Here is a 22,392-nt window from a genome sequence, read left to right as displayed (position 1 = left end):
CAGCTAGCCACCGTCCTCTCCACTAGCACTCCCACTAACACCCTGCAGAAATGCTTCCACTACCTACAATTCTTTGATAGATATGACCAGTGTCCCACACATTGGCTCCTCACCTCAGTCAAGCTTATGTCAAAGACAGAATATTTGGTGCAGAAGCCCAAGCCTTACTGCCCAGGCAGCCAACCACACCTTTTAGCTAATGCTGTAGCCATTACAATGGGGCCGAGGTGAATAACAATAATTTGGGGAAGTCCCAAAGTAACAAAAGATGGTGGCATTATTGCAAAGGCAATTGATTTAAAGGATAAATATAAAAATATTAAATTTGTTCAAGATGTTACCAGTAACACAAATGAAGAGGGTGTGGAAGCCCCCAACACTGCTACTGTTTGGACATGCTCTATTACTAAAGAAGACTTTCAGAAGATCAGGAAAGGGGCTAATCCTGTGAAAATCAGAAGTGTCATGTTGGCTATTGATGCTATTAATTGCTGATCTTAAAAAGCAATATAAACCTGTGACAACCAGGGGAGAGATGTCTTAAGTTGCTACAATTTCAACAAATAGAGACAAAAAAATTGGAAACTTCATTTTTGATTCAGTGACAAAGGTCTGGAAGAAAGTATTGTCACAGTGAAAGATGGAAAATGCTGAACAGTGAAGACAGGACATTTGATTGAGATATATTTTCTAATGTATTATTAATATATCCAAAGGATGAAAATGTAATTTCCAAGATGCCGATGTTCTACTGAGTGAAAAGAAGATTTCTAGTTTCCACTCTATTGTACCTACTTTTGAGATATATTTAGTCATAATCACTGACGATGCTGGAGAAATTGTAAATATACTACTTTTGAATGGGATAAAAGTTGCTTTTCAAGTTGTAACAATCAAAGCTCCAGGGTTACAGACAATAGAAACAGCTTTAAGATGTAGAATAGACTAAAAATGTGTCCATCTCCTCTCTGGAGACTAGTTCTTATGGTACCAGAGAGCAACATACAAGCTTCCAAAGGAGAGAGGCAATGAACAATCCTACCTAGCTCTGACACCTATGATTCACAATGACTAGAATAACATAATAACCCTAACAATGTGTAATAGTTGTACACATACTTTGGCATTAACCAACAGCTCTATAATTGTACTGAAGACCCACTAAACAAGAGGGAAATCATGCACGCCTGGTACTAGAAGTCTAGTCAACTACCCAGGCCTAGTGAAATTATGGATCTTAGAGAAGAACCTAAAACCACTTTACTGAACCAGCATAATCTGTAACTACATTCGAAATATTTGTCCTCATACCCACAGATAAATGTAATCCCTACCCCTCAACAAGGAAACTTCTCTTTAAAACAGATGGACATTATTATTACAGAAAACCACAACATATCAAATTGCATAGTGGAATCCAGTCCCAATAAATACATCTACAAAACAACTCCTGCCCCTAAGGCTGGGGGAACAATGCAGAAATGTTGGAAAAATTGTCAGAGACATATGGTCAGGGAGTCTCTTGTGAGGATGTATTTCCTAGTAATTTCAGAAGGTAAACCCATAAAATCTCACCAACAGACAGCCTTATATGAGCTGAACAAGGACAACAGTAGACATGTTAAAATGGATAGGCCTCAACCATACACAAAGAACTACAGACAACTAAGGGATGCTGAGAGCAGGATAAATAGTATTCCTCGGGGGGGGGCGGGGGGGGAACACACCAATTGGTTATTCAATTCTAAATGGTCAGCAAAAACATACAAAGAACATTATACAAACTAAGCGAGTTATATTTAAGAATACGTAGAGACAAACATGTGACAATTAATGAAAAAAGAGACTGAATTAGAAGAAAAGTGAGGAGAGGTATATGTGAGCCTTTCCATGCCGGAAGAAGAAGAGAGAAATGATTTTATTATAATCTCAAAAACTAATTTAAAAAAGAAAAAGTTGTAAATATTGCTATTGGTGGTTCAGTGTTTGAAGAAGAGGGGTTGAAACTAAATCTTAAAAAGATGACAACGTTCAAATTGAAAAGCTAAATAAATGACCGGCTAAACTAGCTGATGGAGTAGTTGTGCTGATGCCTGAAGGACAAGCGATGTTGAAGTGAATGAAAAGTTACAGATGTTCACAGTCTTACAGGGGCAGCTGTAGAAGGTGGTCCTGTTTGGGGATTTGGGAGAGCTCTGCTTGGACTCTTTAACGTATTCTAGTAAAGATCAGATCATTGGTAGAAATTAAAAGAACACTTAAAATTCCTGTAATGACTATTACTAGAGAATACAAGTATTGAAGGATCTTTGAGACCTGAGAAAATTCTGTGACATTGCTTAATAGTCAGTTATGATGTTATGCGTGGAGATTTGTGAACACGGTAGAAAATGCAATCACTGCTCTAACACAGGTTAAGAGAACTGCTTTACTAAATCCTGCTAAGGCAGCTCCTCTGTTAACTACAACAGATGCTGTAGACAGAAATTCCTAAAGAAGGAAAGAACAAAATGGATGAAATGGGTGAAATGGATGTAATAAGTGGGAAGCAAGGGGCATAGTCTAATGCCTAAAATAAGACTTTGCCCTAATAACTGAACTGTGACATTTAGCTCAAGGCACAGCTCAACAGTAACTTCAGAGAAGTCGGTTGAAGAACAGGCTGTCTGATGTTTAAGATAATCTGTCTAAGCATCAATTACTGGTTTTAGTCAGGAACATATAATAGATTATTGTTGTCACTGTCCATGCCTGCAGATTATTCATTTTTTATTAAAAAAAAAATTCATGCGAGCATTGGTGGTACACACCTTTAATCCCAGCACTTGGGAGGCAGAGGCAGGCAGATTTCTGAGTTCAAGGCCAGCCTGGTCTACAGAGTTCCAGGACAGCCAGGACTACACAGAGGAAATCCTGTCTCAAAAAGAAAAGAAACAAAACAAAACCAAAAAGAAAGAAAGAAAGAAAGAAAGAAAGAAAGAAAGAAAGAAAGAAAGAAAGAAAGAAAGAAAGAAAGGAAGGAAGGAAGAAAGGAAGAAAGAGAGAGAAAGAAAGGAAAGAAAAAACATTCATAATCCTGAGTTCAAAAATAAATGTTTTAAGTGCATTCATAGTGACCTTTGTCAGTTTTTACTTACTTGGAAATAGCATTCATCTTTGTAAAAAAAAAAAAAAAATCACTTCATTAAATAGATAACTCATTACTTTGATTTTTTTTTCAACATTTCTAACTATCATTCCATTGGTTTCTGAAATCATACCTTTTAATGAAAGGTAGCAATATTTTATTTAGTGAATCCTAAATAGTCATTCTCTTGCTAGGATGAAAAATAGGTTTCTATTTTGGATACTGAGAGTTCATTGGTTATTTTATCTTCAATTTCTCATGATTTATGACTTCAGTAAGTATGTTCAAAACAGATATTTTCCTTGCATCATCCCTGTCATTTCAAGGTTCGTGTCTACTGCTACTTATTCTGTGCATATGCACATATGCATCTATCTAGTAAATAGTCATACAAACAACACAAACATGAAAATAGAAGACTGTTGAGTGTGGTCCTTCTCTAGAAAATAATCTTGTTTTAGTGAGTTATGAAATTACTTGCTTATTTAACTGCATCAACTTCATCTTTCTTTAAAGCTTTTAGTTCAAGCCAAGCATACAGTAAACATGACACTAAGACAACTCATTAAATTGATGATAAAGTAATAGAAAATTAACAAAGCTTAATTACCAGCAAAGGAGAAATTTGGCTTTAGTTATTTTCATATGTAACTTATAAAATAGAAAACACTGAATCATTGAGAACTCTGTTAGCAAAAGCTGCCACAAGACTAACAGAAAATAAACCTTGGGTCCAGGTTAAGAATGGAGTACAACATCCAATAATGGTTTACTATACAGGCATATAATCATAAAATACATGAGAATACATTCCTAGACAGCTAAGTGAGATTCTATAGAAAACAAAGGAAAAGACTGTTACCTCACAAAGCAAAACTGGGGTCCCTCCAAGACTCCACTGCTACAGCAGGTTTTGGTGTTGTAAAGACCAGGAACTTTCCCAATGTCTAGTCATTTTTCTTTGTTTTCTGTGGTTTTTGAAAGAGAGCCATACTACATAGTACAGGCTAGTATTGTACCAGAATCACTTTATAGCCCAGATTACCCTCAGGTCTATAATCCTCCTGCCTCAATATCTAGAATGCTGGGATTATAATAACAGAACTCAGCTCTGAGCCCTGAGCAGAACAGCTGGGGACTTCATTTCCCAGTCTAAAACTCTTGGTAAGCCAAAATAATCTGTACATCTGCTGGAGCTTGCCTTTAAATCTAACTAAGTGGCTCCTTAAAAATAGTTGGGTGTGGAAATGAGGGGAGTGCTAAGTGAGTCAGAGCAGAGAGACAACAGAGCTAACAAGTCAGAGCACGCCTAATTGTTAACTGTTCAGTGAGGAGAAAACAAAGTCCTTCATCTGTGCTATGTGGAGGTCCCCCTGCTATGACAGCTTAGCCTATCTTAATAAAGCTCTCCTTCAAAGATACTTTCTGCCATTAGGATCAGTTACCAAGTTCTTAATTAAAGTGTTTACTGTCAGCCAGACATGCTGGATCATGACCCAATCCTAAAACTTAGTGATCTGCAGGCAGGATAGTGGGTCCAAGGCCAGAATGGGCTACATGACACAATTCTTCCTCAATAACAACAAAAATAATATAAAATATAAAAGTAAGAAAGGTGAAATCTAGAAATTCTGGCATAATGACAAACAAAATTAAGAAGTGAAGGTATTAAAAGGTTTCGAAGAAGAAGGAGTGGCATAAAGTAAGATATTATTTCCATTTGACTAGAACCCTGGCAGAATTCAGTGCATAAACCATGTAAACAAAGCTTTAGCATGACTTTAAAAGAATTCATGCATTAACCAGAAAGTTTAGCTCCACCTTCCTCCTGCTCTCAAGTCCTATCAAGTCAAAGGAAGAGAGAAAAGTGGAGTATTTCTTCATGTACAGTTTCACTACCACGCTTTTCCTCTCTGTTAAGTACTCTTAACTGTTCCTATACAATTCTTGTGTGATACAGAACATTGACAACTACAGACATAAAGAAGCAAAAGTGTACATTTTAAAAGCAGACTGAAGTATACTGGCAAAGGAAAAAGTAATTCAATAAATATCCTGTGTATATACATCCATGTATACATATTTCTTTTGTTCAAAAAGTAAACAATTACATAAATTGAACCCCACCTAAAAGTCTAGCTGAACAGTATGGAGTTAAAATTCCAACAAAAAGTTCTGAGTTTCAAATTTAAAACAGCTCAGCAGAAACCTATCTTTTTCTAAGGCACCACATATGTAGACTCATTTGTAGTTCTTCCCAACACTATAATGGCTCTGGAAAGAGGGTAAAAGACTATTAAAACTGTCTCAGCAGCAACAAAAACAAACAGAAGCCAAAATAAAACTACCTTTGTTCCTCAAAAAAGGAAACTAGGAATTAACTAAAAGTTAAGTACAGGCATTTGTGAAATACCATCGTACAGTATACATTCCCAAATAACCTTATAATTCTGCAAAATAGCCAAAATTACTTTGAAAATAATTAGTGCCAGGTCACAAAAGCCCATGAACTTTCAAATCTGATCCTTAACAATAACTGTTCAGATAGTTTCACTGATGTTTGTACCTAAAATTAGGCAGGTCATCCTTTAAAGGCATGCTCTATTGCCAGCCCTTGAAGACATCCAGTACAAATAGAGCCTAGTTTAATTAAGATATTTAAAATGTCATCTAGAAATAGACTTCATTATTCAATTGATTGTAGCAAAGAAAATAGAAGAGAGTATTCGACTGAATCTGCGGCCTGAGATCTTTTATTGTAGCAAAAGGGAATTTCTACAGAATTTTCAATGTTTCGTTTAGATATTTATATGTTGCTAAGGCTTTCTCTATAGCTGTGACAAAGCTTGACCCTAAATATTTAAAAATATTAACATGAATGAAGTGGTTTGGAAGTAGCGCAAATAAAACGTACCGTTGTAGTCACATCATTCTATATAACAAAATGTGCATAAAAGCCACACTTTAAAATGTAAGAAAATGACATCATTTTTTAAAAGTAATAAACATCAATACTGTAAACAATCTTTAAAGAGTTTACATGTACAAATTCAACTACTGCACTTCCTTGATGCTAAGACAACACCAATTAAAAGTACACAAATAAATAACAAAAGCCTACTTTGGAGAAATATGTTAATTTTACTCATGAATACATCCCAATTTTAGAAATCCTGCTGTGGAGCCAGGCATAGTAGCACATGCCTTAACCCCAGCACTCAGGAGGCAGAGAAGAAATCCTGTCTCTGACTTGTTCAACACCAGCCTGGTCTACATAGCTAGTCCCAGTCCAGCCGGAGTTACATAATGAGACCTTGTCTCAGAGAAGCCAACAAAAATGTTGACTGTTATCAAAAATATACACTAGGAATCTGAGAAATATTATGTTGAAAGTACATATAGAATTACCATTAGCTGTTCTCTAAAAATGAAATTTTAATTTTAAAAAGCTTTATTTAATGATAACATTTTTATTAAAATTTCATTTATCAAAGTAGTATCTGCAGGACTAAGATTTTTCTAAGACAACTTAAAACTACAATGGATTTTTTTTTAAAAAATTAATTTACTGAGGGAGAAAATAACAAAAATTATACATGATTATTGTATAATGTGATGTTTTCCCGTATTAATTCATGTGAAGTGCTTTAAATGAAGTTAATTTTATATCACTTGACATACTTACATCTTAACTGCGAGAACACTTTACATCTACTCTTAGCAGCGTTCAAGCACACAACATATTCTATCAAATAGTCAGCACATTGACAAAAAAGCTCCAGAACTTATTTCTCTAAGTAGAAACAGTCACTGTTGCCAACATCCGTCTTCTCGCCCCACCTCTTCCGGAAGACTCCGGTGAGCACTGTTCTACTGTGCTTCTGTTATGACTGTTTAAGATTTTCCTTCTAAGTGAGATCAAACACTCATTTTTCACTTACTGACTTCTATGCTCAATTACTTGGCAAGAGATGTATTTCACTTTTCTCAAAGGCTGAATAATATTTCATCACATATTTGATTGTGGATGAAGATTACAATGGCAACACAGAAATGATTCAATTTACTGATTTCATTTCCTTTGGAAATACCCAGAGTAGGATTGCTGGAGTATACAAGATACTTCTGCTTTCTAGCTTAATTTTTTTCTATAAAGGCTGTACTAATTTATATTATCAATATGCAGTTTCCTTTCCTCTGTATTCTCTCCAGCATTTGTAACCCTTATGATAACCATACTAGTACATGTAAGACGTTATCTCGTTCTAGGTTTAGTTGGTATTTTCTGATGATTAGTAATGGTGAATTGCACTGGGTTTTGGGGTTTCTTTTTGTTTTTTTCATTTTAAAGTACCTGTTGGACATTTGTATATCTTCTTTGGAGAAAAGTCTAGTTGGTCCTTTAATGATCTTTTATTGTTTTCTTATTACTGTTTGTCTGGCTTGAATAAGTCCTTTGATCATTAAATTCTTATTACATGATTAGCAAGTTTCCATTCTATATGCTTGCTGTTTGTTTGCACTGTTTCTTTTGTTGTACCTCGGTTTTCAATTCGATGCAATCCCATTTGCCTGTTTTTACATTTGTTGCCTCTGTTTTAAGGCCAGATCCAGAAAATCTTTCCCAGAACTGTATACCAAGCTTTTTCTCTCCACTTTCTCCTAGGAGTTTTACAACTTTGTTTAGGTCTTTAATCCATCTTAAACTAATGTGGGCATATGGATTGGTATAAGGGTTCAATTCAATCTTCTGCATGTAGATGTGCCATCTCCCCAGCATTTAAGAGATTGTCCCTTTTCCACATGTGTGCTCCTGACATTTTTCTCCAGGATGAATTGAATACAAAAAAGTTAAACTCATTCTGGGCTTTCACGTCCTTTCCTTAGTTATAATATCTATTTTTATTGCTAGAACCAAACTATTTAGACAACTTTAATATATTTTGAAATAAAATACTCCAACTCCTCCCACCTTAATCTCCAGAGAGAGAGAACTGAAGAATAGGATTACAGGCATCTGCCACAACGCCTATAATTAATGTAGAGTATTTCCACTTATTTGTGTCTACTTTGACATTTTCATCAATGTTTTACAGCTTTCAGTATATATGTCTTCAACTGTCTTTATCAAGTCAATCCTAAATTGTTTTCAATGCTACTGTAAAAAGAATTTTTATTCTTGATTACCCTTTCAGTTTGGGATTGGTGTATAGAAACAGTCCTGGTTTCTATACATTGATTTTTGTATCTAGCAAGTTTACTGATTTCATACTTCAGTCAATTTTCAGGATGCCTGTTTTTCCCATAAGATTCTAACACTTTTTAAGCAGCCTACTTAACATCTTCCTTTTCTATTTGTATAGCCTTTCCCCTGATTTGGCTGAGAACTGCAATAGTGACTGGGAGGAGGCAGATTGAATGTCCATGTCTACTCAGATTTCCGTCAAACCTGATAGCAATGTTGTGACCTTTAAGGAATATTCACTGGGAAGTGACTAGTTCTGTTCCATCTCAGGCTTGATGTCCTTTCAAAAGAGCCTGTGGATTTGTTCACTTCTGTACCATGTGAGAAACTAGATAGAAGATAATGTCACGTATGAAGACATTTCCAAGAATTGAATCTGCAAGTTCTTCAACCGGAAAACTCCCTACCTTCCAGAACTACAAATCATGTTTCTGTGATTCACAATTTCCTAGTCTGTTTGCTTGAACCAGTCTGAACAATAAGTATCCTTGTCTTGTTCCTTATCTTAAAAGGAAGGCTTTCAAGTTTGCTATTACTAAGAGATTATCTGTGAATCTTATAAAAACACATTCCTTTTATACTTTTATACTAACATTGGTAATTTTAACCAAGAAAGAATGTTGAATTTTTTTCCATTTATTGAGATGATCATGTAAGCTCTTATACTGTTTATGTGATATAATCACTGACTTGCATGTTAATTCATATTTTATCCAAGGAATAAATTCCACTAGATAATAGTTCATGATTATTTTAATTGATGAATTAAAGCCTTTAACTGAATTATTTTTGTTAGACTTGAATTTATATTCATTATGGATACTGACAACCTTCTTTCAACCTTCCTTTGCTTTGCTAGTAGGTAGTACTGGCTTTATAAAGTGAATCAGGAAGCAGTCCAGACTATCCAATTTTTAGAAGAGAATGAGGACTGTTATTAGTTCTCTGAATGTTTCATAGAATCCAACAATAAGACCATTGTAGATTCTTGTCTGTCTGTCTGTCTGTCTGTCTGTCTGTCTCTCTCTCTCTCTCTCTCTTTCTCTCTCTCTCTCTCTCTCTCTCTCTCTCTCTCTCTCTCTCTCTCTCTCTGTGTGTGTGTGTGTGTGTGTGTGTGTGTGTATGTGTGTGTGTGTGTGTGTTTTCAAGACTGTTTTGCTGTGTAGCTCTGGCTGTCCTGGAACTAGCTCTATAGACCAAGCTAGCCTTCAACTCAGAGAGCCACCTGCCTCTGCCTCCAAGTGCTCAGATTAAAGGTGTGCACCACCCCCACCTGGTAGGTTCCCATTTTTTTGATAACAGATATTTGTTGCCATCTCCTTGCTCTATATTGGCAGGTTCAATTTTTACTTTTTAAAAATTATCTTGGTATTGTGTGTACATATATTTTTCTAGATTTTCCAGTTTGTTGGAGTACAAATATTCCTAATACAACACTATGATCATCTATATTTCTGTTTGATCACCTCTAATATCTTACTCCTGATAAGTCTATTATTTTTAGTCTAACTGAAGATTTTGTTTTGTTCTGCAAAATTTGGTTTCATTGATATTTTCAGTTGCTTTCTTGTTCTCTACTGGATTCTCTTCCATGCCAATCTTTCTGTACACTTAGGGCTTCATTTGTTTCTAATTTCCTTACTCTTAACATTATTTCACACAGTTCTTCTCGCTATGTAGGTTTTTCTATACGCTTCCTAATTAACTTACCTTTTGCTATATTATGTTCTGATAACTTCTCTTGTGGTATTTTATACTTTCTCTTTAAATTTATTCATTGATCCATTGGTTTTTCTGGGAAACTGTTTAATTTCTATACATTTGTTAATTTTCCCAAACTCTTTATTCATTTCTAGTTTCATTTCATTTTTAAATGTAAAAGATTCCTGATGCAAATTTGTTTGGTTCGTATTACTCTTTTGTGCTATACAAGTGTGACTTCTGGCATATGCAGGTCACATGAAGTAGAGACCCAAGCCTCCTGCAGAAGGCAGGAGTCTGTTCTCTCACTGGGAATTCCAGAGACTGAACTCAGGTTGTGAGGCTTGCATGGCAAGCACTCTGACCCAACAAAGCCATCTCAATGGCCCTACAGATGCAATTTCAATCCTTAGTTAAGATTGTGTGTCCTAACTAGAATGTGTTCTAAGGAATGTTACGTGAGTACCTCTAAAGAATCTATATTCTACTGCTATTGGACAGATGTCCTATATGTTAGGTCCACTTGATCCAAAGTGTAACCCAAGTCCAGTGTTAGTTTTTAGATAGCCTCCTGGATGACTTACCTGTTGCTGAATGTGACTTATTAAAATCTATTGTTACTGAGTTAAAATGTTTCGTCAGATATATTTAAATTTGCTTCATAAGGACAGCTATGGGAGTGTACACCAGCAAGCCAGATCTTAGGAGATAAATGACAGCTATACATACGCTAAGTTCCACACCAGCTTGGACTACATAGGGAGAACAAGTCTCATTCTGTGGCCTTCTAAATTACTTACCACAATGTTGGGTATATTTGTACTTATAATGTTATATCTCTTGATAAACTATTTACCAAATTAAAATAACCTCCTTTGTTGTACAGTGTTTCACTTACCTGTTTTTTTTTCTGCTATATATCTATACCTAACTCCTGTTCTCTTCCTGTTTCTGTATGCATGGAGTATCTTCTTTTTAATTCCCTGTACTTTTATATCTTCTGTTAAAGCTGAAATATCCTACTGGAAAGCATATAGTTAGACTTTTGTTTTTCCACCAATCCACTCAGCAATTCTTAAGAATTTTATTTTTTCATTCAAGAAACTGAATTAACTATTAATAGGTACAGACTTCTTAGTGCCACTTTTATTACTGCTATTTTTTAAAATATAGTCTGTTTGTTCCTTTCTTCTTCAGGATCTAGTGATTTTGTTATGCTTTGATTCTTTAATCCTTTCTGCAGGTAATATATGGCATTATATAATGGCATAATAAATAATATGTGGTAACTATGAGACATGCAAACAATTCAGCTATGAGTCTACTTTAAACTGGCAGCAAATATACTACAGTGACGTAGCTGACACTCGGTACCTGTAAGAAAAGATTCTATTAACTGATGGTTTTGATGAAAGTCAGAGACTGACAACCCAGTCAGTGTAAACCCTTCTGTATGGCTTCTGTATATATTGTATATATTGTATGGTAAAGAATTCCTAGCTATATTGTGCCAAATGGCATCATTATGGAAGTGATATATCAGGTATCATATGGTGAGATTCAAAGCCAGAGGAACAAGTGAGGGGCCACTCTTACTAAGAACCACCTCAGGGCATATCACAATGACCTCCCTCAGATCTCACACATTCTCTCAGCACTGCTCTACTAGGAACACGGTATTCTTTGGGGAACATACTCAAATTCTATCCAACCCATAGAAATAACCTCAAATTGCATACAAACCTCTATACTTCCAGTGCTCTCCCATTTCCTGACTTGCGGTCACTATTACACTTTTACATGTTGTAACCACTCATATTACCATCACTTCAAGTTGTCTTTAACCCTCACAGTAAAGACTTACGTTATTTATACATCACTATTACTCAGCATTCAAGTAAATCACAGTCTGACCTGACTACTTACTTTTACCAACTTTATTTTCATGTTTGGTTGTTATTAACTTTCTTTCAGCTTGAAAATTCCATTTGTGATCATATATAAATGTATGGTCTACTTGTGGTAAACTGTTCAGCTTGTTATTCTGCCTTCGTTACCAAAAGGTAGTTTTGCTGGGGTAAAGTATTCTTGGCTGTAAGTTTATTTTCTTTGAACACTTTTGTCATTTTATACGTTTCTGCCTTGTAATGCTTTTGGCCTCCAATGACAGCTTCCTGGAAGTCCTCTTCTACATGCAGGTTTTTTGCCACATTCCAGACCCTGACAGTGATTTTTTTAATTAACTGTTGTTCATTTATTTAGTATATATCATGTGTGGGTGTTCACACGCCACAGACAAGTGTGGTCTAAACACTAACTGCTGGAGTCATCGCTTCTTCTCCACGAAGACTCCAGGAATCGCTGAGGTCCACCTTATCTGCAAAGCCATCTCACCAGCCTGCAGGTAAGGTAGTTTCTGAGCTTATGTTTTACTGTAGTGCTTTTACAATTGGAAACTCTTGATTCTCCTGTACCCAATATATACACTTTCTAAGATACAATTAGTTTTCAGTCATTATTTCCTTAAAAACTTTCTCCACCTTTTAATTACTGACTACAGACTAGCGCCACTCGGAAAACCTATTACGTTTTCTAGGCTTTCTTCTTTAAATTTCTTCTCAAACTGGATTTTTCCAAGTCACCTTTCATTTCAAGATCTCTTCTGTTTGAGCACATTGCCTGACGCCCTCTGTTGCCCTTTTCAGTTCTTACACTGTACTTCTCAGTTCAATATTCTTCCATGCTTTATTTCAGTCTCTCTCCTGTACTTAAGTATCATTCTCCTGATTTTATTGTCAATATTCTCTCATAGTTTGCTAAGCTTCCCTAAAGCAATTCTTTTCCAACCACTTACTTCACTTAATTCATAGAACTTATTCGCTGAGATCAGTTACTGAAAAACTACTGTGCCTCTTTGATGATATATAGATATTATTTCTAGGATGGTTTTCATGCTTCTTGTTTGGTATAACATATTCAGCGGACGTGTTTCCTCTTTAAGAATCGGCATCCATGGGGGCAACACTGTCTGGCAGCAAGGTAAAGCGCAGCAGCACTGCTCCAGTCAGGGCAAAGCAGACATGTTCAGATGTGTTCCCTGAGGCCAGAATGGCAAAGATGACACAAGTTCTCAACTTCTCAGGTTGGGTGTCCCTGAAGTCGCAAGGACTGTTGTGCTCTTCAGTAGGAAGACTGATGGGGGTGGGGGTGGGGGGTTATGGTCTCTCTTCTACCTGAAAGTCCTGTTTGAGCTCTCACTTGGAACTGGATCTGATGTGCAGGTCCGCTTTCAGGAATGGTGTCAGGATGTGTGAAACATGACATCTACAAAGTAGCCACAGATTAGAGGCATAAACATGGCCATGTGTTGGAGTGATGGTTTGAGCGAAATAGGATAGCAACAACTATCTCCCGTAGTTATTGACAGAGTAAATTAACTACCAAAATGGCAGCCTGAAAGATAAATTGTGTATAGTGACTACCGTGGTTCCCACATCCAAGCAAATTTCAGTTATATTGACATCATAACACAAAGAGACAGAAATGCTTACTTTGCTTCACATTTTACTCATTGCAAAAACAAATATACTAGTTCTATATTAAGTAATAAAAACAACTTTGTTTCTAATACCATAATAATGATCCATTCTGGGAATTTAAAAAAATGACAGACTATTTCTAACCAAAATGTCACAGTTATATTCAGGCAGGTTTATCAATTAAGGAACATTATTAGACCCCAAGAAATTTCAAACTATGTTTCATGTGACTATTTAAATTTAAGTCAAATTAAATTGAAAACTCAGCTCTTCTTAGCAGATCATCAGGTACTGCAGAGGAAATATATGTTTTCTATTTATTTTGTTATAATTCCAGGTTGAATAGAGATTATGCATTGAAATACAAAACCCTAGCAGATCAAAGGCATACTTATAATCCCAGCAGTTAGGAAGCACAAGCAAAATATAAAGAGTTCAAGGCCATCCTTGACTACATACTGAGTTCAAGCTTGGGCTATCTAAGACCGATCTCTACTCTGCCTTCTAGGAAGCAGGACAACACTTTACATGGACTCACAAATGCACAAAGACAGTGAGGATAGCCCAGGTGATTTCATAACGGTTCAGGCTTTAATTGCATTGAAGAATAGAAAGAATGCTTATTTATGCCTAATTAGTATTACTATTCCTCTGTGTAAATTTTCCAGGAATTGTAAAGTAACTTACTTTTAAATAGTATGTGCAGTATTCCATATCCATAGATACTGTAACATCTGTACATTCAACCAATCACAAATCATAACTGAGATCTCAACAGCTGTATGATACCTATTATATAGCAAACGCAGAGAAAATTTCTATCATCTCTGAAACTGTTTCCATATGGAACATGCAGAGGGTTTTTTTTCCTTGTTATTCCTAATGCAGTGTAACAATTATTTGCATAGCATTTACATTATTTTAAGTATAATTAATCCTAGATGGTCTGAAGTATACAAGAAAATGTTATAGGTCCATGTACTAGGCCATCTTATGAAACAGAATAAAACAAACCTTGTAAACTGAAGTATTTACAGAAGATCCTAAGGCTGACACTTGTCATATCTGACTCACACTTAAATAAATGGTACATTTTAAGGTGCCATTATCTCAGATTTCAAGTCTTTTTATAGAGCTATTGCAATAAAAAAAAAAAAACATTACAGGACTGACCGTCATAAAACAGATACATTGAACCACATGGGTAATGCACACCTTTAATGCCAGTACTCGAGAGGCAAAGGGAGATATATCTCTGTGAATTGGAGAGCTGCCTGGTCTATATAGTGAGCTTTAGGCCAGACATAACTGCATAGTGAGACTGAGAAAACTAAACACACACACACACAGATGAACAAAACAGAACTGAAAAGCCAGACATAACTCCACATACAGACATCTAGTTTTTGACGACAAAAAAAAAAAAAAAAAAAAAAAAGAAAAAAAGAAAAAATACACACTGAAGAAAAGACAACATCTTCAAGAAATGGTGTTGGTCAAACTGGATAGCTGCATTTAGAAAAATAAAAATGGATCACACTATCACCCTGCACAAAACGCAACTCTAACTGGATCTAAGACCTCAAAGTAAGAGCAGATACCCTAAACCTGACAGAAGAGAAACTGGGGAACAGTCTTGGACCCATTGGCACAGAATTTCTGAACAAGCTGCCAAGAGCACAGACCTTAAGAACAATAGGACCTCATGAAGCTAAAAAGCTTCAACACTGAGCAAAGGACACAGTCAGTCAAGAAAAGTAGCAGGCTACAGAAGGGGAAAAGAATCTTTAATCAATTATAATCTGCTAGATGATTAGTTTCAATAATATATAAAGAGAAAAATGAACATTAGAAAAATAACTCAGTTAAAAACTGTGGTATAGAACAGAGTTTTCTCACAAGAGGAAATGTAAATGACTAAAAAACACTTTTAAAAAATGTTCAACATCCTTAGCCATCAAGGAAATACAAATTAAAACTACTTTGAGATTTCGTCTTACCGCAGTCAGAATGGCCATGATCAATATAACAAATGTCAGCATGTGCTGGCAAGAATGCAGGGAAAAGGGAACATTTAATCCTTGCTGATAGAGGCACAAATTGATATAGCCAGTACAAAAGTCAGAGTGGTAGTTCCTCCGGAAGCTCGGAATAGATCTTCTGTAAGATCTAGGCACACCACTCTTGGGAACTTGCTTATCCATGTTCATTGCTTTTCTGTTCATTATAGCAGAAACTGGAAATAGCTTAGATGTCCAACAAGTGATGAATGGGTAATAAAAATGTGCATTTACACAATGCAATACTATTCAGTTTTTAAGAACAAAATTGTAAAATTTTCAGACAAATTGATGCAGCTAACAACCACCATCCTGACTGAGGTAATCTAGGCCAAAAAGGCAAATATGCCATGTTTTCTCTTATAGCTGATGTGAGCTTTTGTGTTTTAGATACGTGTTTCAATATGAATAAACACTGAGGTTAAGTAGCTGGTGAGGAAGCAGGGAAGAGAAGGCGATCTTCAGACTGAGAACCAAATAGAATCTAGTGTTATAAAGGGATAAAAGGGAAACCAAAACAGGAGGGATAAATTGAGAGGAAGAAGGAAAGGCAGGGTAAGGGTGGGAATGTGGAGAGAGACAACACTGAAGATCCTTTGAAAAGTCACCTAGAAACATTGTAGAGGCTTCCTAATATATAAAAACAATTTAAACAGAGTCAACATATAATGGAAGAGAATGCCTTACTAGACATACCACCAAGTAAAACCGCCAGTGCCAGGAATGGGTTACATCTTTTAAATCATTGGTCAAAGGAGGCCCATGGGTAGACCTCCCCCAATAAACCATTACATGCTGTTGACAAAGCTATTGGTTACTCTCCAGTAACAGGATGGTAAGGATGGTGTTCTTGCTGAAGACACAACTTACTTATATCATCAAACTTGCAGAAATCAAGCTGGTGTACAATGAGAAGCTTCACCCCCACTTATTGATTCATGGTGCTAGAAGGTACTTTGCTTGCTACTAGGGGAGAAAAATCATGATCAATCTCATCTGGCTACAAACCTGAAAGACATACTGGTGCAGTGGTGGCATAACATGGAACCCAAACATGACATTGCTAAAGTGCCCAATAACCTGAGACTAGATAGGTGACAGGTCTAGGTGAAAATCTATTATTTTGTTAAAGAAATATAGCAATAAAATGACTCCTAACGGCCTGCTATACCCATAGGGCAGATCATCATTCAACCCTCCATCAAAAAGCTTCTTGCAATCAATAGCAACCAATAAATAGATGCACAACTGGACAATGTGCAAACACTGAGAGATTTTCGAGCACTCAGCCCTAAGTGGGATGTCTGTGTCAGAGCCTTCACCTTAAGGCTCAGAGATCTAAGTGGAAGCAGAGGTAGAAAGATTCTGGTGAATGATTGTAAAGAAAAAAGCTTCTTCTTACAGACACAGCTCAGACAAACTGTGACCGTACACACAAGACTCCATAGAGTCAACCAATGTCCCAGCACTGAGGACAAGATACAAAGTCCCATCCCTAACCAAGGACCTATTTGCAATTGATAGTTTCTGGGAAGCAGAAAAGCAGTTTTCTCTAAAGGAGTGTTACTGGGTCAATCAACCACACTCCTAGGGAAGGTTCCATTCACAGATGCAGTTGGTCAACATGAAAGAGACTTCATGGTGTTTACATTTTGTGTGTGTGTGTGTACCCAAGTTTTTGGGGCTGCTTGAGAATTTTTTGTCTTATTTTCTTTTTTTTTTCAGGTTTTGTTTTTGTTTTTGTTTCTTCTGTTTTCTTTATCTTTTGAGAGAAAGAAAGAACATGAAATTGGGTGTTAAGGAGGCGGGGAAGAAGATCTGGGAAGGTGTTGAGGGAAGAAAAATGTTCAAAATATAGTGCATGGAAAAAGAAATAAAATATTTTTAAAATTCACCAGTGTTTTGTAACTTAAAGATTATGGCAGTAAGATTTTAGAAAACCTACTTTCTTAAGACATATCTTAAAATCATATATATTTGGTACACTATGCAGAATAGAAAAAAAATCTAGTAATTTTACACTTACACTGCCACATTTTTTCTAATGGTATATTCATCCAACTCGTCATCTGAGCTGCTATCGGTGGCATCAGAATCCAGACCCTCTTCAACATGAGACAATAGCCCTGTAGCAGACAGTGCAAATCTTTGGATTTCTGCAGCTGTACATTGAGAAAAGCCATTGTTTGTATCATCCCAAAACTTATTCTCTGAAGCCAATATGTTGACTTCCGGCTTAATTTCAGTGTGTTCAAGTAAACTATTACTCAAAACTGTTGTGGGTTCATGAAAGATCTTCATTGTGGACAGCTGATGTTTCATAGAAAATTTCATCTGTTGACCATAGTGCTTAACAACATGCTTCGCCAGGAGCATCTGCAAGTGTTTCTGAGTTCTTCTAGCCTGGCTAAGTAAAATTTTCTGTTTACTCACACAATGAAGTAAACGAGCATTTACTTCCTCCTCTTTTTCAGCAGCTGAGGAACTAGTAGGCACATCTGAGTGACTAGGTCCAATTTTCTTTTGAGTACATTGCAATAAACCCTTTTTAATCTTAGTATCCGTGAATTTATCCAAAAGTGCATTCTTTTGGTACCATTTACAGTTTTGCAGATGTATTTTATCTACATTAGCATCTTTGGTGAGATTTGAATCCAAAACGATTTGTATATCTTTCATGCACTGGCTTGTGGTATCTGAGAGTTCCTTTTTGATGAAATCATTCTCGGGATGAGAATGGCAGATCTTACTGAGCTGAATGCTGCTGCCATTACACAGTACATTTTTCAGCTTACAGCAGTTGGACTCCATTACTTTCTTTTGGTTATAATTCTCATTATACTTATTTAGTGTTGAATTAGAACTCATTAAAAGAACCGTCTGAAAATGTTTTGAAGCCTGAGGGGAGGCAAAATGTTTTAAATTCACAAAATTGGTATTTAGAGTAGGTTCAGGAGTTGGAAATCCCAGCATCTGAGAGAAAGTGTCTCCTCCTTTAAGCTTTTCATCTACAGTTCTCGGACTTTCCATGCACAGCATCTTGTCAGATTCCATGGTATTTGGCAAAGATGAAAAGCAGATACCCTTTGTTGTTGCCTCCTTCAGAGCTGGGGTCATGGCGAATCCTGGAGATAATTACTGGAAGCCTAAAATTACATAAAAAATACATGATCAAACGTCTAGGAACCAAAAGCTTGATGCTCACACTTTTGCCAAGGGCAACTTTTATGTTTGAAGTTTCTGATTAAAATGAGCAAGGCACCAAAGATTTCCTTTATCTCTCAACTTCCCACATTATCTCAATAATAAGCTGTTATTCTCCATTCTGATGGTAAGCCTAATGTTCACAATTCCAATTAAAGTTGCACATTACTAGACCAGAGATATTCTCAGTGGTATAGCACTTGTATAGCACATGTGAGAGCCTGGGTTTTATCTACAGCAGCACCAAAAATAAAAAATAAAAAAAGAATGCACTTGTGCACTGTCACAGTAAGGGCTTAATAACAAATACGTGTGTGTGGGTGCAAATACATCTTACAATCACATCATCAACAGTGTTTAGTGACAGTCAAGAGAAAAACTTCCAACTGTGAATCTCTTAAACTTGAAAATGTGATTCAATCTCACAATTGCAAGAATATTTCTTTATGAAACAACGGCATTTCCTAAAATGAAGTTTCATCTGAAAATTTTTCAACTTTTAACAGTAATAATTACAGATAAAATATGCTCAATAGTCTGTTGATAAGCACACCTAAGTGAATGCAAAACATATGAGTTCGTACTTGCTAGAAGTAATGCGGCAGTGAGAAACTGTCTAGTCTGAGGCATGTTTGTTTCCTAAAAATGTATCTATAATGTTTTTCCATTCTCATATACACATGTTTATTAATTATCACTGTAGAATGTGTTCCTACTTAGTAAATAGTAAAAAAAAAACAATGTCAGATGAGCAGTAAAGATCAACTCAAACTTCAAAAGAATGAAGCCCCATGACCTGATAATACAGAAAACGGCAATCTAGTACCACTACATCTTTCCAACAACAGACTTAGCAAAAAATCTTTACAGAATTAACTATTTTAAGTTTTTAATGATACCTAATACACTTTAACTATTACACTCCATTACTTTTTCAATGCACAGGGCACATTCTAATATTATGTGCAGTGAGATGTTAGCTGTAACTGTATGGTTTTCATTTTTATTTTCCCCAAAACTAGCACAAACGATCAATAAGAAGAAAAGGTGTAAAAATTTCTTTATTTAAAAAAAAAAAAAGCCGGCCAGTGGTGGCGCATGCCTTTAGTCCCAGCACTTGGGAGGCAGAGGCAGACGGATTTCTGAGTTCGAGACCAGCCTGGTCTACAGAGTGAGTTCCAGAACAGCCAGGGCTACATAGAGAAACACTGTCTCGAAAAACAAAAAACAAAAAAAAAACCAAAAAAACAAAACAACAAAAAAAAAAAAACAAAAAAAAAAAAGAAAAAAGAAAAAAACACAGAGGGTTAATAGCATACAGCCAAGATGACAGTATCTATAACACATAAAACAGAGGTGTTAATACCTAGATATATATTTTTAAAACCTACAAATAAGTAAAGGACACAATAATAATGCACTTATGTGATAATGTCTAAATGGTCATTTATATCTACTTGATCACAGTAGTAAGAAATGTCTATCAGCCAAACCAACAAAAATGATTCAAGTCTGAACTATCTCTTATGATGAGGAAATAAGCAAGCAAAATGTCTCACATCTACTGAGGTCACCCACTGGTTGAGTAATTTGTACATAAAGTAGAAAATATACTTGTCACAGCTATATGAGCAATGGTTCTAATAACAAAACATTTATCCAAACAGCTCAGATATAAAACAAAACAAAAGAGGAAAGAACAATAAACCACATTGAAATAATATATTGAAGATAAAAGACTATCAATATGGAAAGACTTTAAAACTAATGGTAAGAAGAAAAAGGAACAGTGTAGGTATACACACACATACAAACACACACATTAGTTTTATATCACATAAATATAACAGACATAAAAGCATAACATATATATGGATGTCCGTGCTTATACTTAACAAAAATTGAACTAGAAAAACACCTACCATACCCATAACAGTACTTGCAACAAGTTCCATGAAAGAGAAGGAAGTAATGGTTTAAGAGGATTTTCATTTTTATTATAAACTTTATGACTTGGAGGAAAAAAAGAGCAAATGCAAAATGAACAAATGTTAATGGTTAACTAGGTGATAAAATACAGATGTTTGTATATATACACATTGTGTGTGTGGACACACACACTTTATAATGTCTCAATGTAAAATATATTTATAGTCTGCCTTCAAATTTGAATTACCACAAACTCTGTGTAACTAAGCAATGATTTCTAGTATATAGACTCACACTCATCCTAAATATTAAAGGAAAAATTAAAATAAGGTTTTTGTTTGAAATTCACTCTGCTATTAATGGAAATAGAAAAATAATTACAGAACATCAGGGAAATGATGGAGAGATGGCTCAGTGGGTAAGAGTACTTGCTCTTGAGAGGAACTATTTTCTGTTCCCAGCACCCACACTGGGCAATTCACAACTGCCTATAACTCTAGCTCAAGGGGATCTGAAGCCCTTCTTGTGGGCTCTGAGTATGCCTTTACACATGACACACACTTTGTGTGTGTGTGTGTGTGTGTGTGTGTGTGTGTGTGTGTGTGTAGATTAAAAAAAATCATTAGGGCAAAATACCCAAATCTCCTAGGATTTAAATGAAAATTTGATCAAGAAATTGGCATATACCTTACTTATTATGTAGTAATCAAGAAAGACCTACAGTACCATTTCTACCTCTTACCCCACTCACAAACATTTAAATGAGATGTTACGGATATTATCAAAGCGGCTTGCAGCAGAGAATCCTGAGTGTCCTGGGTGAAGATGAGGGAGAACTACAAGGAAGTAGAGTAAGGGCAGTTAAAAAAATAGAATAAACATAGAAGGAAATAAGTGCGAAGATTAACGTGGCTAAGGGCCATCTGATAGATGATAGAAAATGAAAATGTATAGACAACCTTGTGACAGCTCTGTTTTACTACACTACTTCCAAAATGGCCCTAACAATCATCTACTGCTATTCATATGTGCATAATCTCGCCTCCTGAGCATGACTGAGTGGTGCACTTGAGGTGACTATATCCAGCAGAAATAACAGACTATGATATCTGAGATTAAGATAATGACAAGACTGAATCTTCTTATTGTCTTATTGTCTTTCCCCTTAGTAAAGATGCTAACTGCTAGACTGTGAGCTGGAATGAACATATGGCAAAAAGATGCCGCCCACAGGTGGCTTGTGAGGAATTGGGGAAGCAGATTCTTCCACAGTCAAGCCTGGAGAGGACCACAGCAGCACCTGCTAACCTGATTAAAGCTGATGAGAGACCTCCAGAGAGCCAAGACAAAGAAGCTGGAAAACAAAGTTTTAGGTAACTAGAGGGCTTTTGTTACCTGTGAACAGATGAGTGACTTTTAAAGTCATTTTTTATATTTGAGATTATAACATTAACTGCATCTTATAACTGCATTTGTCACGAAGACTTTTAGATTATAGTCTTCTAGCTATAACACAACCCCTATTTAAAATTTCCATGAGGTTCTTTTGTGCACTATTCCCAAATGTATCCTTATTTGAAAAAAAAA

The 22,392-nt window shown here is 35.9% G+C and overlaps 1 protein-coding gene and 2 pseudogenes across 13 annotated transcripts in view; 2 read left to right on the top strand and 1 right to left on the bottom strand.

Annotated features, from left to right (window-relative positions):
• Kansl1l (KAT8 regulatory NSL complex subunit 1 like) overlaps positions 1 to 22,392 on the bottom strand; it is a 121,415-nt gene that overhangs the window by 78,350 nt on the left and 20,673 nt on the right. For all 13 annotated transcript variants that reach the window (XM_076931738.1, XM_076931726.1, XM_076931731.1 and 10 more), the window contains one exon: positions 17,699 to 18,818. In XM_076931738.1, the coding sequence (XP_076787853.1) occupies positions 17,699 to 18,789 (1,091 nt within the window). In that variant the 5' untranslated portion in view covers positions 18,790 to 18,818. The remainder of the gene's footprint in view (positions 1 to 17,698; positions 18,819 to 22,392) is intronic.
• LOC143441640 (60 kDa heat shock protein, mitochondrial pseudogene) lies at positions 51 to 949 on the top strand (annotated as a pseudogene).
• On the top strand, positions 1,531 to 2,561 carry LOC143441639 (60 kDa heat shock protein, mitochondrial pseudogene; annotated as a pseudogene).

This window comes from Arvicanthis niloticus, chromosome 3 (assembly GCF_011762505.2).
Source record: "Arvicanthis niloticus isolate mArvNil1 chromosome 3, mArvNil1.pat.X, whole genome shotgun sequence".
Classification (NCBI taxonomy): domain Eukaryota; kingdom Metazoa; phylum Chordata; class Mammalia; order Rodentia; family Muridae; genus Arvicanthis; species Arvicanthis niloticus.
This window is presented reverse-complemented; position numbering and strand designations above follow the sequence as displayed.